Source organism: Rhea pennata, chromosome Z (assembly GCF_028389875.1).
Source record: "Rhea pennata isolate bPtePen1 chromosome Z, bPtePen1.pri, whole genome shotgun sequence".
NCBI classification, from domain to species: Eukaryota; Metazoa; Chordata; class Aves; order Rheiformes; family Rheidae; genus Rhea; species Rhea pennata.
This window is the reverse complement of record NC_084702.1, coordinates 43,107,061-43,123,054: the sequence shown is the minus strand read 5'-3', so window position 1 is coordinate 43,123,054 and position 15,994 is coordinate 43,107,061. Positions and strand designations below refer to the sequence as shown.

General features: G+C 36.6%; 1 protein-coding gene across 9 annotated transcripts in view; it reads left to right on the top strand.

The window, feature by feature from the left end:
• Positions 1–15,994, top strand: part of FER (FER tyrosine kinase) — a 170,689-nt gene that overhangs the window by 13,052 nt on the left and 141,643 nt on the right. For 3 of the 9 annotated variants that reach the window (XM_062599089.1, XM_062599093.1, XM_062599097.1), the window contains exons 2-5: positions 25–133; positions 3,694–3,952; positions 8,468–8,641; positions 11,458–11,557. In XM_062599089.1, coding sequence (XP_062455073.1) covers positions 3,746–3,952; positions 8,468–8,641; positions 11,458–11,557 — 481 coding nt within the window. In that variant the 5' untranslated portion in view covers positions 25–133; positions 3,694–3,745. Of the gene's footprint in view, positions 1–24; positions 134–3,693; positions 3,953–4,171; positions 4,254–8,467; positions 8,642–9,151; positions 9,249–11,457; positions 11,558–13,281; positions 13,421–14,783; positions 14,839–15,994 lie in introns of those variants that run through there. The other 6 variants (XM_062599098.1, XM_062599091.1, XM_062599090.1 and 3 more) reach the window with 6 other exon arrangements.

The following is a 15,994-nucleotide window of genomic DNA, read 5'->3' as shown; positions in this document are numbered from 1 at the left end:
ATTTGATTTGTTTTTCTTTCACAGAGTTTCTGGAAAACAAAAGGTGTTTTTTGGAAAGTGAAAGTCAGAAGAAGCAGCTGGTGGCGTAAAGAGAAGTATACTAAGGATCATTTCTTGGAGAAAAATTTTTAAGGTATGTGAGCTGTGTTTTGCAGGAAAGCTTTCCTGAAAATAAGCTGCTTATTTAGCTTTAGATAAACTAATATTTAAGACCATTTTTGAGGTGATCAGGCCATTCCATATCCCTCCTTGAGGGTCCAGATGTGCTTTGCTACCCTGTTCTGAATTTAACTGGGGGCCAGGCTTACTTCTGGTTTGTGGTTTATCAGTTGCCTACCTTGGCCTGGAAAGCTTTAAAGAAGTGGGCTGTCATTCACATTATTAACTCCCAAGTTCCAGTGATGCACATAGATGCATCGTTATTTTAAGATTAACATTCACATTCCTGGGTATGTTTCATAGCGATGTGTAATAGAATCCATATACTGCAAGTTGTTATAAGGGTAGAGGAGTATTCTGGGTAAGTATTGTTTTATGTGTGCTCTGTTCTTCACTACTCATTTGCTTTTGGTTGTTGGCAGAGATACAGGACAGAAGGCTAGATGGGCTAGTCCTCTGACCCAGTGTGGGTCATTCTCTTGTGTCAGGGATGGGTTGCAATCTTTAAATTAGGTGTATATGTGAAAAATACTTTCTTCAGAGTCGTTGCTGGAGTTGTTGCCAGATTCCAGGAAGACTGCTAATGCTGGAGTATTGGCTCTGGTTGTTTCTGTATTAAAGAATTATGTAGCTGTCACTGAAGCCTTTCAGTGTATTTCAGAGTATTTTAAGTACAGACTGCATTGAACATGTCTATTAGTCTGATTGGTAATTCTTACAGTTTTGGCTTGGAGTAACGGTGTGATCTGTGCAGGTTTCAGTTGGCTTCTATATCGAATTAAAGCTAGCTTATAAGTGGTTAAGTGGTTTAGATCTTGGATACTTGTTTATCACTTCTTTTCCTTTGCAATATTGGAGCATTTGAGAAAAGCTCAATTTTTTGCTTGGACATTTTACTGTTTTGCAAGCAAGGTGTATTGAGGCTGGCTTGCCCAGTTTAGAATGGTCAGCTGTGAAACTTTGTCCTTGTTAGTCTTAAAGAATCAGAACTTGATCAGTTTTGCAAAAAAATTTTTTACTATACTTCTGTACTGGTGAATGGAATGATTTAAAACCAAAATCAGAGTCCATATACAATTTTTGTCCACATACACCAGCATCTCATAATGTAATTTGAAAAAAAAATAGCTCTTATTTACTGAGGGGAGACTTAGCAAGCTGGAAAGAGGTGTTATTGGGTCTTCTGTTCTATTGATTTTTGTGATACTATGACTCCATAGTCAGTAGAAACTGACTGAAATATCATGTACTAAGAATATTTCCTCCCTCCCTTGCCCTCTTGCATTCCAGTAAAAGATAGAGATCGGAGTAAAAGAAAAGAAAATCGCACACTACTAGCAGTACAGTACTTCAGTCTGAGATTCAGCTCCCTTCTGAATTTGGAATCTAAGAAAATAAAGATACTACCTTTTCTTGCAAGTCTTACGTGTGGTAGAAGAAAAATTAGCTTGGTCAGAAAAGTAGATACAGATCTGAAGAGTGTCAAAAATCAAAAATGAAGCACCAGTCAAGTTAAAAAATAGATGCTTTAAGATTTTTTATTTCATTCATCTTGCTAAAATATTAGTGTTTTTGCAAGACTATTCCTAAACTTTAACTGTAAAAATACTATCATTAATACAACTAAAAATGACTAAGACCATCCTTTATAAATAAAGCCTATATAAATCATTTAGTGTTGCTTTTTATGACAGAGCTCTTAACCATCAGTGAGATTTCTGACTAAAATGTGATCATTTTGAACATAAGAGCAAATGAAAGCTTGTAACAGAATGTGTTGGAATTAAGGTTGCTCGTATAACCTTGATTTGCCTGTATTGTGTATGTGCATAACAGCACAATGCTGTTTTTACTGGCTTTGTGGAATTTTTGGTTCTTTTGGTACGTAGCATGGCTTGTGTTCTGAGTGTGTACTGGATGCAACTTATTTCTGTAAGTTTTTGGAAGAGCTGACTGTGGCAGAGAGCTGCAGGAAGAGAAAGGATGGTTTGCGGAGTGAGGCTACTCTGGAGATAGAGTTGTTCTGCTGTTATTACCATGGCATTACATGGCATATGGACCAATCGTATACAGGAAAGTTAGACTATGTGATGACAGTTCTTCATTTTCTGATAATCAGCTTTGCAGTTGTAGATTCTGATTTGCAGAAATTTTGTTTGGTAACTGAAGCCAATTACATCTTTTTTCTAGAGGTTTAATATGCTAAAAATGCTAGGCACTCTGAAAAGTCTGTCTTTAAGCCTTGCAAATTAGACATCCAGTATTAGCTGGTACAATGTTGACATTAATTTCTACGTCTTAGTTCTCTGTGTAAAATAAGAGCATTAGTCTTGCTTCACCCCATGGGCTGTTAGGAAGATAAATCTATTAATGTTTGCAACGCACTCGAGCATTTAGCTGGCGCTTAAATTAGCTATGAAGTTAGTCCTTGTGTGTTCAACAGAGCTAAGGCTTGACTGGAGCGTAGGAATTGGTGAAAGAGCAATGCACAGGGTATGTCTGTGCTGTAGTCTGGCGGGGTAATTGTAGTTTGTGTAAGTTTGTCACCTAATTTGAAGCTGATTAGTATAGGAACAGGTTTTTGATGAGCGCACAGAATAGGTGCTCAGCTCACAGTGCAAAACCTATGCAAGTCTGTGGAAATTACTCGTGTGTGGGCTCAGCTGTTTCATGATGTGCTTGCAGGCTTATTGGTAGAAGAGGCAGGTGTTTTAAGGCAAGTTCAAGCATATGTCTTTGAACTGAGGTTGTGCTATAGTATTTTGTAAGAATAGGGTTCAGTATTTATTCAGTATTGTTATCTGGTTATCAAACATCAATTTTGTCCAATGAGACTGGGCTGCCTTGGAGGAAAACAGTATGAAATTAAGAACTCTGTCATGATCTGAGGGGGAGTAACGTAAGGTTACATGGGGGAATGTAATTTGAGTTATTTTCTCATAGTTGATATATTTTGAGTAGTTAGGGACAAACTAGCTGGTCGTATTCTGGCTATCGATTTCCCAGACAGAGATGCAGTGGTTCAGACCCGATGACTTCTTTAGACTTCTCTGTGCTGTCAGGACGGTATAGATGGGAATCAAATATTTGGGGTCACTAGGAGCAGAGTGGTACAGTTAGGGGTTCTTGTCTGGAGATACTGTTACCTGTATTTATTGATTTGATTAATTATATGGATTGATCTCTCATATTTGTCTTAGGGGCTTCCATTTGTTCCCTCATAAACTCCCCTTTGAGTTGGGGAGATACTAGTATCTGCTACATCACAGATGGGAAACTGAGGGACACAAGCTGAGATTAAGCTCTCAGTCCAAAGCTACATGTAGGACCTGAGATCTCAAGTCCTAGACTACTGTTCTAACCAGTGTACTGACCTTCCTTCCAGCTTAGGTCCAGGTGGTGTATACCAGACGGTACAGTTGTGCTCAGTCTTATGGTTATGTTACTTAAGAGTTTAGATGTTAATAGGTGCTCTTTGTAACACACCAAGTTTTTCTTTCTGTGTATTTCTCATTAATCTCGTTGTGCTTTCAGATGTGGTAAAGAGGATATCTTGTCACCTGTACGGTATATAGTGCCTTAAAAAATGGGGTTTGGAAGTGACCTGAAGTATTCTCATGAAGCTTTATTAAAACTGCAAGATTGGGAACTACGACTGCTCGAAACAGTGAAGAAATTTATGGTCATGCGAGTAAAAAGTGATAAAGAGTATGCCTCCACTTTACAAAATCTGTGTAATCAAGTAGATAAAGAGAGCACTTGTCAACTGGATTATATCAGCAATGTGTCCAAGGTAAGAAGAAAGTGTTTTGAATTTGGAATATCCTTAGAAATCAGTAGTATTTGGAATGTTTTTTGATTCGTTTGGATTTCTTGCCCATTCTTTGTAAGCAGCAAAGTACAGTTGCTTTTTTATTTTAATGAGCTACTGAAGTGTGTCACAATAAAATATTTCTCTCCTGAATGCTTTGCCAAGTGATTATGTCTTGTATTCTGTCTGCTTTATTTAAAGGAAACTGGAATGGTAACTGTCCCAGCTAAAAATAGTGTGTCTGTTGGATTCCTATTGATTCAGCTTCTTGAGACTTACTGTTGTAAGTAAGTGTTTAAAATGAGCTCCTTTTAGTCCCTCAGGGAATATGCAGAAGTCGAGCTCCGTTCCTGCTTAAAGAGCAATAAAATAACCAGAATTCTGAACTTCAGTGTTCTAGGTTCCAGGGTTAAGCCAACTTTTTCTTTCTTTTTCTTTTTTTCTTTCTTTTTTTTTTTTTTTGTTTTCTCTTCAGTATTTGGAAAACAGAGTAGGCTATAGTAAGCTTTTCTTTTGAAACAGTTAAATAGGAACTATTGTTTATGTTATATAGAATTTGTGACAGAAATAGAAAAATGCCAGGAAACAAGACAGAGCCTAGCATTCCAACTGTTATTCACACCATAGTATGTATTGTAAAAACAAAACATTAATTCAGGATGTTTCTCATAATTGTGAGTTGTTTAAGCATAGTTTTATATCCAGTGTAGAATAACTATCTTGACTTTTTATGAAGGTGAGGCTGCCCTTCCCCAGAATGATTAATCATTGGATTTAGAGTAAGTACAACAAAGGTGATGAGGCAAGCTTCCCTATTTAACCTGTTGGGTTAGCTTCATTCTTGTCTTGCATTCCCTCCTGAGTAAAGAAAACAATTCTATTTTAATGCCTTATTCAATTCTTGGCCCTTTTGCTGTAGCAGTGGTTACAGGTCACTTCAGTCTGACATAAATCCTGGTCTCTTCAGGACAACACCCTTTTTCGCTTAGGTTAAGTTTTAGACAAAGCTTTTTTTTTTTTTTTTTTTTTTTTTTTCTTTTTTTCCCTGAACTTACTGGGCTCACAGAGTTGCTCCTTGAATGCTAGCCATGGCATAAGAGTGGGAACACGACTGTCCTTTAGCAGCTGTCTAGATTAATACTGGGCTAATGTGTATGAATTGAAAGCTTCGGTGGTATAGCTCGCCTGTTCCATGTGCCCCAGAAGCAGCACTGCCTAGTGATCAGCTATACCAAATTCTGCCCTTGCCTTCCCCCCAGTAATTCTTGCCTTTTAAATGGATGCACTGCGTTTTTTTCATTTGTGTATTTTGATGGTGTATTTGGAATGCTTGTCAGCCAGTCAGGTTTCTCATACGGAGTTTCTTACAGGTTTTGTTAGCTAAGTTGTTATGATTTTGGTAAACTAAGATTCAAATGTTTTCATTAGCTTAAGAATGGCAAGAGTCAAAATATTTTTAAAGCTTTCTACCCTGTATTTTATACTGTTGGATCCCCAAATTTTGAATAGATTTATTGATGATGTGATTAATAATTCTTGCCATTGCTGCCCCAGTAGAATTGCTCTTATGTGCTAGTAAAGTTGTCCTGCATTCTTTTAGGCAATGAGACTGAGTACAGTTTAAGGCTAGGACAGCAGAGGAGAACAGGCATGAGTGTATTTAGCATTATAGCCCTTAACTTTTAGGTGGTCAACTAGGTCTCACACAGTTTGTGTCAGTGCTGTGGGCATTTATTTTGTGTAAGCAGATAAAAGCTGAGGATGAGGATGTGTCTTCAGCCGTTTTCTTCTTGGGCTGCAGAGAAGCATCCATGTCACATCTTAAAACGTTGTTTTGGACATTGTTTTATTCTGGATAACGTTGTTCTTTCAGGAGTCACTTTGCTCCTTTTTTCTTTCTTTTTTTCTTTTCTTTTCTTTTCTTTTTCTTTCTTTCTTTCTTTTTTTTCCTTTTTTTTTAAGAAGCTGCCATTTTTCTTTCAAACTCCATCCCTGATCTGTGTACATCTTTACATAACAGTAAAAGTATTCAGATGCTGCTGGCCGGTCACCATCATTTTGCATGGGCTTGTCCTAAAATTTCATCGTTAAGGTTGTGTAGCAATATATTACTGTCCCATTGGTTTTAGCGGTTAACTTGTCTGAATTGTTTGATTACTTTGCTCGTGTCATTCTAATTTACTTTGCTATTTCATGATACCTTTTCTCTTGTTCTGGCATAGCATTTTGCAGAAACAAATTTGTCCAGGTATTTTGGCCATAAATCTTACATCTCTTATTTAAAGCACTGTGCATGTATATTTGCTTTTTTTTCCCCCCTTTTTTGGCGTTATGTGACATAAGGAAATAAATACAAGAGAATATCTCTGATCTTTTATGCTTTTATTTTCTTAAGTATACTGCAAGAGTGAACACTGAGAGAGATGATGTTTGGGGAAATGTGTCCTATTTTTTTAATGAATAGGCAGTAAACTTGCTGGAAGGCACAGGGCAGCAACCAGTAATGTCAGGAAAGCAGAATTTTAAGTGCTTCCCATAAGCATTTTTTGTGTTTGTCTAAAAAAAAAATGTGAAAACAAATAATATTTTATTCTGTTGCTGTTGATACACTGTGTTAGTTTTTTCTGTGGAAGGAAGTGCTTTGCCTTTTCTGCTATCTGTCTTCATCCTGCTGCTTTTCTATATCCCAGATAAAGCTCAGTTTTTAAAGACTTTCCCTGATTATAGCTTTTCACTTTTGATATTTTAAAATATTATCATATAAAACATTGAAATCCTGTTTAACCAATCTTTTTTTTGGTGTGGAAAGAGATGCTAGGAATGGTGAAAGTACAAAATTTTTTTAATGGAAAGATAATTTTCTGCAAGTTATATGACTTATTTGGGTTCATTTAGTGAACTGTGAACTAAGTGCTTCTTTAGAATATCTGTTCTGTCAAAGAATGCCTTTGCTGTGCTTTTCAGGGTAGATCGAAACAATATTTATCTTATCAATAACAAATCAGCCTAAAATCAAGTGCACAACTCTTAGAGTTTCACCTCTGAGAGCTCTCTCATGAACTCATCTGTAACCACAAGAGCTACTCCTGTAACAGAGGTGTTGAACATTGTTTTTCTCATGTACAACTTTGTAGCATGTCTGCTGATGTGATCTGGAAAGTGCTCTGTAATGGAGAGATTAAATGCTCTTCAGAAATAGCCAGGAAGATTTAGGCCATGACCTTTCAGAATAGCACTTTTCAAGCAATCTAAGATAGCTCTGTGCCAGTCCATGGAACATCTGTGAGCTAAAAGGAGTGTTAAAGATGTTTTCATGCATGTATGAGAATTAACTGTCTTTCACTTCATTCTGTAAGATCCAGTCTGACTTTTACCATAGTCATGTAGTGATGGAAATATGTATGTATCTTTAAAATGAGATATAAGAAAACCCCAAACCTATGAAACAAATGAGATTTCCCAGGTTGGATGATATAAGGTAGATTTCTATCTTTAGTAAGAGCAAGGTTATGAAAACCAGTGTACTAGCTGCTTTCCTTAACTGACAAATTGTATTGCAAATAGCCTTTCTGAATTTTCAAGTGTAGTATAGCAGTCTGTGTTAGTAGATTATCTCTAAGGAATCCAATAACGTTCCCATCAACAAAGTGTGACAGGGTTTTTTTTTGAGTATCAGATACTTTGATCTGATTTGAACTTTAATTTCAGGTCCGTATCTGTTGTACATTGGAAATCTCTCTGTCCACATTGCAGTTCTTTCTTTAGGCAAGATTCAAAGCCAGAATATATTTTGCTGTCTTGAAAACTGACTGACAGAATGGCCAGGGAAGTTTAATAAAATTAGGTTCTATTTTAATAAAATAGAAAGATGTTCAGTTACTGTGACCGCAGAGTTGCTGCTTTTATCTCTTAGCCTGTTGGTGCCTTATGCTTTGCCCCAGGCGGCCTGGAGACTTAGGCTGCCAGTTGATGTGGAGCAGCTGACCAATGGTTTCCCCGAAACAATGGAAGCTCAAATATATATTCTTACGAGATATTTAAATAAAGGGAGAAGGGTCATCTTGAACAGAGGACCTATGATTAGAAAAAGGAACAAAGAACACAGGGACATCATCCTCAAAGGTATTGAGAATGTAATCTAAAACAGGCTGTACAGCTTTCAAGGGTGTTCAGGAGTACATGAACAGTGCTGAAACGTCACCATGCAATATTATAATTTTGTGTCTGATTTTTTTTGTGAATAAGTTCAAGGGGTGGTTTTGCTGTAGCAGGTAGAATTTTATTTTAGATGATCTCAAGTGCATTCAGGTAAAAATATTTTATTAAGTTGTTTTAAAAAAAAGATGAACAGGAACTATGGGAAAAATGCATCACTTTTTTTTTTTTTTTTTTTTTTTTTTTTTTTTTTTTCGGTATTTGATTATCTGGTTGTAAGCCAGAATAAGTAACTACTTTTCTGTCCCCCTCTTTTTTTTTCTTTTTTCTTTTTCTTTCCAGTCTTGGTTGCTCATGGTACAGCAGACAGAACAGTTGAGCAAAATAATGAAGACACATGCAGAGGATCTTAATTCTGGTCCTTTGCATAGGCTTACAATGATGATCAAAGATAAGCAGCAAGTGAAGAAGAGTTATGTAGGTGTTCATCAACAAATTGAAGCAGAGATGTACAAGGTACTTATTCAACTATACTTTATACATTTATTATAGTTTTGTATATTTACAAAGTAATACACTGAAGTGGCATTTTTTAGTTCTCTGTTTATTTGTGCTATGTACAGGTGGTGATTTGTGCTTTGTAGATTTTGTCTAATTCTGATTTTAGTCATTTCCTCCACATTTTCTCTCCCCTGCTACCTGACAAGGCGGAGATGTAAAACTTACTTCAGTATGAATTTGTTTGGACAGACAGCATTGAAAATGCTCTTATTCCAGTAGAGGATGATTCCATGTGACACTTCTGTATTCCATCTCTCCTCTTTTTTTCATCCACCCCTCTAGGCATCCTTGGGGCCACAGCTTTGAAAACTTTTCTTAATGAGAGCTCTTGACAGTCCAGACTGTTTTGGATGGGAGTGGGATGCTGGCCTCTATTCTAAAATATAAATCAAGTGTAAACCAAATATTAAGTCTGCAGATGGATTCTTAAGGGCCTTTTCTGTTACTTCTAGTGCTAGTGGAACGGAAGATGATGTTAGTTGTCCTGCTGACACTGAGAGTGCTGTGTCTAGGCAGTGAAGCTGACAGGCATCACAGTTTCGTTTAGATGCTCTGGAAGAAGGTTAGTTGCAGCTGTCAAAAATTGGATTGGTAGTCTGAAAGCTCTTCTGAGAGAAAAGGAAAGCAGTGTTTTTTCTTTATTTGAGCAATGTGGTTGGTGTTGAGGGGGGAAATTTGGAGTAATGTAATTCAAATGTAACATTTGAGTAATATAGTACGAATAGCAGGGACTGATGACTGATTTTGGGGCAGGCTGGGGGAGAACATTAAACTAGTAGTAAACATACTAAGTTAAACATATTGTCTGTTATAGCACTGCCTCCATAATCTGCTGGGATCTTGGCCTCTTCCCCAGGTTTTGACTGTGGGGAGTGCATCCTTTTTGGTACACGGTCAGTAGGCTGCCTTGTCTGATAAAACTTCCAAGCCAAATAATCACTTACAGCTGCTTACAGTGGTGCATCTAGATGTAGTCAGGGCAGGAGAAGGGGAGAAAGTGATGGTGTAAGTTAGAAATAGTAAATCTATAGAGAGCTGGAGAGAAAGAAAGCAAGCAAGAAAGGAATAGCAAGGATAGCAGAAACAAGACTAATGAGAACTGAGTCATGTTTTTGAAAGAAACTGTATAATGCATGTTTTCTTCTACTAATCAGTTAGTTCTAATAAATTGTTAGTCTTTTTAACAAGACCTTTCCAATAAAATATAATACATATTAAACATTCCCCAAATGTCTCATTAAAGCCATATTGATTTTAATCAATTGTGGCCATATGGCCATGCAAATATGTTGCACCCCCTCTAATAAATCTGTGTGATTTTTGTTTTTTGTTTTTTTTTCCCTTTCCTGGTTTTTCTAAGAAGCATTTGAATAGCATTTTGATTAGTGCTGTTGTGTTCCCTTATTGTTAGCTGGCTCTATTCATTCAAAGGTTTTGTGTCACTGAGATGCTTACAGAATGGTCACAGAAATACGCAATTCTTTTCATGTTATATGGTTTTATTTCTGCTTTTGTTAGATGCAGTAGCAAAATACTGCTTTCCAGGACATTATCTAAAACTTGTAAAGATGAGTGTCTGTGTGGTTCATAATCTTTCGGATGCTCTGGCAAACCCTATATTTTCCTTTCAGCAAAATGCACGTACATCGTCCTTTTATATTGCAGAGATCTCTTGGATGATGAACCTTCTGATACAACTCTAAGGACAATAAACTACTGTGCTTTTGACACAAAGCTGAAGTAAAACCTGTATCTTCAGGTTTATTTCAGTTTCCATTCAGATTTTGGGTATTCTTCTTTGTGAATCTGGGCCTTACTTCATTAAAAAAAGGTTAATTGTGAACAAGAGTCTTCTGCATGCCAAGTTTGATTTCTTTTATAACACAGAAGGATTGTCCAACGAGCACTTTTTCGGTGGAATTTCTGCAGAATTTTCTGCATGCTCAGTGAGCTGAGTACTTCTGTTTAATTAAGCTCCTCTTTCTACGATTTTCCACTGTGAATATGTAATACTTTTTTTGCTAAAGGTTTTAAGTTTCTTTACTATAGATTCCAGTTCTCAGGCATTGTAGAGACTGGGGATGTTATGAGAGTTTTTAAGAAATTTCATGATCTGCGAGTCTTGATTTCTGCACAGTGCACTAGTTTTGTCGCATTGTGGATGGAAGTTGGGGGTGGAAGAGGTAACATTATTGCAATTTCTTGACCAAAGATGTCAAGTTTAGTGCAACTTCTTTCATTGGAAAGACATCCTTCAGTGCGGTGTTCCACAGTGCTTGTTCTTTTTTTAAAAGATTTTAATTATCATGACAAGTAGATTGGCCCATACACAGTTGCTATTTCTAGACCATTTGTATGAAGTTTGAATCTAAAAATTCTTATTTCTTGCCTTTTATTTTAGATTCTAAAATGCTTCCTACTAGCATACAGGAATTTTTCATCTGCTGTGGTTTAATAAGGATTTTCGGTACTTTTTTTTTTTTTGATTGAAATATGGTAGTATTTATGATAAACTGAAATTTCCTAAACATATTTGTTGTTATACTGTATTGCACTAATACAAATGGGATCTGTGTTTCAGTCCTTTATTTCATGTCATACATTTTTTGTTTTTGTTATGTAAGAGCTTATTAAGATAATTTCAAGCTGGCAAAAAAAGATAATATCCTTATTTTGGAAAATAAATCCTGTAATTCTTTCACTAATGCTGAGATATTTTCAGTGTTGTGGATAGCTATTTTAATACATTTTATGTTTCTGCCTTCTTAAAGGTCACAAAGACAGAACTGGAGAAACTAAAATCTAGCTATAGACAACTAATAAAAGAAGTAAATTCTGCCAAAGAGAAGTATAAAGAAGCTGTGGCTAAAGGTATGACTGACTTGTATTAATCTTATCAATTTAGTAATGCATGTTCTAAAACTCAGTGACACAGGATAATGATTTTATTTTGAGCAACCTAATTGATTACATCATAAAAAGATTATAAAGCATCTTAAGTAAGATGGGCTAATTGTCATCATGTATACTTGGTGGTACTGTTTCATAAAATAAATAATAGCTCTTCTTTTGAGACAAATGAGTGCCTTTCTTTTAAGCTTTCTGTGATTCCTTCGGTGGATGTATTTGGAATGTAAAATTACTCAAATCAACTATAAAAACAGTAAGCAGGTTAGAATATAGATGAGATGGAGATGCAGCTGCAGCCAATTTGCGACCTGTGATCTTTTGTAGTTGCTGCTGTGCCATTCCTTCAGACACCACAGGGGCATCAACATCAGTTCTCAACACTTAGTAGAATGTATCCAAATTTTCTAACCTTAAGCAAAAGGGAGGAAGAATTCATTTGTCTGTTTTTAAAGCTGTGAAGCGTTCCCATTGCATAGCTTTCGATTCACATTGAATTGTACTAGGTAAATGAAAGCCCTTGCTCTATCAACTTTTGAAATATCGTATTAATATTTGGTGTTCTCACACGTTTAAGATTTTTATTTTACTTTAAAGAAAATTTAATTGAGTGATAGTATATAAATAAAATTCCAAGATCCATCTTTACTTTTTGTGTGACTACCTAAAATGATACTTACTGTCTTTGGTTCTGTTGTACTATAATTCACAGTGCAGTAAAATAACTATCAACACTAAGAGAAAGATTATTTTCTTTCCAAATTTGTCTACTGGCAAGTGAATGTGAAGAAAAAACAGTGTGGAATAAGGGAAATTATACTCTAGTACAGTTTAGCTTTAGGTTTTGACTTGTGTTCATGTTGACTTAAGAATATAAACACACATCAGTTGTTAATTTCATGTAGTTTCCTAGCTATTTTTTACCTATGACTTTAATTTAGATATTTATTCCCAACTAGCTACCTAACATGGGAACGTAGGGTAGCTAACATGGAAAATATAACAGGGTGTTGTGATCTCAGCTGTTCTTTTCATCCCTTCTTCCTGTTTTAGCTCTGATCCTTGTTCTGTGTTCCTTAGGCACCAAACTTTCCCATTGAAACCTAAGAACATTTTGACTATTGAGCAACTGTAATGTTTTTATGTGGTTCAGATAGTTGGATTAATATTTTTTTTAGATAGACAACAAACAAAAGCTTTTCCTATGGTTTTCCTTAACTTTCTCTCTCTTTTCTGTTTACATTTCTATCTCATTATTATAGTTTATACTTAATTTTACTTTCCCTAACCTTCTACTGTAAATCTTTGTTAACAAACTCTGACACTCTGCAGGTTTTTCTCCCAAGAAATGCAGAATTAAAAGTCCTGTGTTTCTGCCCCCCCCCCCAGGCTATATTGTTGTGTACAAATGTTAATGTAGTTGTAATGGTGTAAAGGAACACACTGCAGTTGTACATTAACTGATCAACTGCAGTTGAGCTGCTGTAACTTTTTTTTTTTTAAGTTGTGATATTTTCACAGGGTTTCTGAACCCTTTAATTGTCAAGCTGGTTTGAGAGGTGTGCATACTGTGGAAGTCTTAAAATTGTAATACTTCCTTATTCCAGACATTAGTTGAATAACTAGTGCTTACTCAAATTCTGTGCTGTTAAGAGATGCGCTTTTTCTTAATGTGCAAACTTGTTCAGCTTTTCAGGATTTCAAGAATTGTTGATAACAAGGAAGGAACAATGCCTACCAGCACAGTAGGAGGACATAACCAAGTTTTGAAAATAAGCTGAAAAACATTTTGTTAAGAAAAAAAAGAAAAAAAAAAAAAAAAAAAAAAGAAAAGGTAAAAGATGATGGAGACATTTTTGGACATTAACTCTTAAAAGAAATATGTTAAAAGAACACAAAAAGGACTCTCTTATTAGAATAAACAGTCCTAATTTTTTGTTACAGATAAGAAAGAATTTAAAATAGGATAAGTCTTTGTTGCTAAAGAGATGTCTGAAGAATGACTTAAGTGATGTTTTTACTACTAATGCCCAGGGCTAGAATATAGTATTTGGGAACATCTTCCAGGCCCCGTGTCGTATCAGAGCTATAGTAGGGGCAATATCTTGGCATCTTTTGTTACTGGAGAACGTGGTGTCAGCTGCTTTTCAGTAGCCTAATATTTCTTGCTTTTTTTATTGCAAATGGTGTATTTTTTAGAAAACTGAGTTTGGATTTGAAACACCTTTTTTATTTGTGTTTTTTTCTGATATTCGGTAAGATATTTTAATCCTGTCTGTTCCTATCTATTCAAGATAAATTCACAGACTCGTACCTTTGAAGAGCAGTGCTGGGGTAAATATTTAATATTCTGTGGTATTTGGTAGACTTCTATGTTTTGTGATCTGGTCTGATTTTTCCCTTCTATAATACTGGATGGTGTGCTGCCAGCAAATGAGTCTCTCGATCACTTACGTGTTTGGATGATAAAGATCATATTTATGTATTTTTATGTGTACATTTATGTAACATGTCATTAGACAGCACAAGTAATATCCCTGGATTTGGGTAGCTGATACTGAACCTTTTAAAGATCATCTTAAGTTCAAAGCACAACTTACGTTGGCTTACTATTAACTGGGAGCATCTAGTACTTTTGCATATCAGACTCAAAGTACCAAATGACTTCTCAGAAATGAGACATGTTATGAAAGAAATGGATATTTTATAACAGCTTGGTTTGAATGACTTGCCTGAGTTCTAAAGCTATTAATGGGGATTGGGGCAGGATTCAGTTCTCCGAAGTATTGTTTGGCTTGAGACTGCCAGTTTTCCTTTGATTTCCTTTCCCATTTAGGTCTAGTTTCTTGTCTAGCCAGTTTAGTTCTATTTTTTAAAAAATACTACTCTTGACAGACTCCTTTCTTTCTGGCAAACTGAGTATCTATGACAGTGTCTGGCTCCACCTGTCTGGAGCAGAAGGGGACAACCACTGCATAGAAAATCTTACTTGTTTTTGTGCCCTTGGGCTAGATAGTGTGCTTAATTATTTAGTGGTAGATTTGCACAGTGTCTCTACAAGCTGGTCAACATGAAATGCTGTGCAAGTGACAAAAAGGAACAATTCTGATATTTTGCTATTTTGCAAGTGTAATGATTTGTAATGATTATGAAATTTGGCAATTTTTTTTTCTTTTTTTGTGTGTGGAACAGTAAAGCCATCTTCTACTGAGAGATTGAATTTACTAGAGCTGCTCACCAAAGAGGTACAAGCATTTATTTAATTTGGAAATATAACTGTTTTCCTGTTTCTAAATGGCTGAGTTGTTAAAACTGAAATTATATTCTGAGCTAAACACCTGCTTTAGAGGATATTGACTGAAAAGGGTAAAGATTGGCAAAGTTAGAAACAGTTGAAAAAGTTCCTCTCCAGTAGTAGTTTGTTCTTGCAATATTTTCCTGTAACCACAATGTATCATCAGGAAAGCTTTAATTACCATCTGCTGCACTTTCCACCAGGTATCAGGACAGTCACTCAGCATTGTCATGTTGGTGCCTTAGCACAGAGTTACTCCTAAATTGTTGCTGAAAACACTAAAAGGACCTGTGAAGGAAGTACGAAGATTAAGCAGTGAATAATAATACCAGATAATTCCAATTCTTGCTTGGTTTGGGGCTGCCATTGCCAGCAGGGGAGCTGCTTCAATGAGGAAAAGGGAACCGCTTTATGAAGGGCAGAGGCACAGGCTTTTTTGTCGGGTGTTATGTGTAGGTAGTTAGGGAAAGATAAGGAAAAAAGGAGGTGGATATTGCTGATACATAGTGGACTTGGAAGGAGATGGGATGATGCTTGGGGTGTGGTGAGTGAAACATTGGTTTGTCATGGCTGTGGGGAGGTAATAGCTGTTGTGAGTGAAGAGGAGCCCTCCCAGAGTTAGGCTGCAGGAGCTTCATTGTGGAAGGGTTTGCGCTCTTCAGGTCTTGAGGAAGACAAAAACGATGGAGATGGTGGCTCTGGAGCAGTTGAGGGAAAACTTCCACCAGCACTGCTTCTGCTTGGACTCTGTCGGGGAAGCAGTGAGACAGCTGAGCTGCAGAGAATAAGTCTTGGCTGCCATTCGTTCATTAGGCCAGACTGCGCTGTGCTGTTGGGGCCGCTGCTCTCTGCATGCTGCCTCAGTGGGAAATGACTAGTCTCATTCGCTCTACGCCTTGTGCCGTTGAGCAGTGCCTTGCTGTTCCTCTCTGCGCCAGTGACTGCCAGGGAATAACGGAGGCAGCCTGGCTGGCTGTGCTGTGAGCGTGGAGCCCACAAGTGTCTTGCGGTCTGGTTAGTGTCATTCAGTCGAATGATAGGCAGTTCTTTGCCTTTTTCGGTCTTAATAAAAGAGAAGAGGAAGGGAGAGAAAAAAATAGAATTAT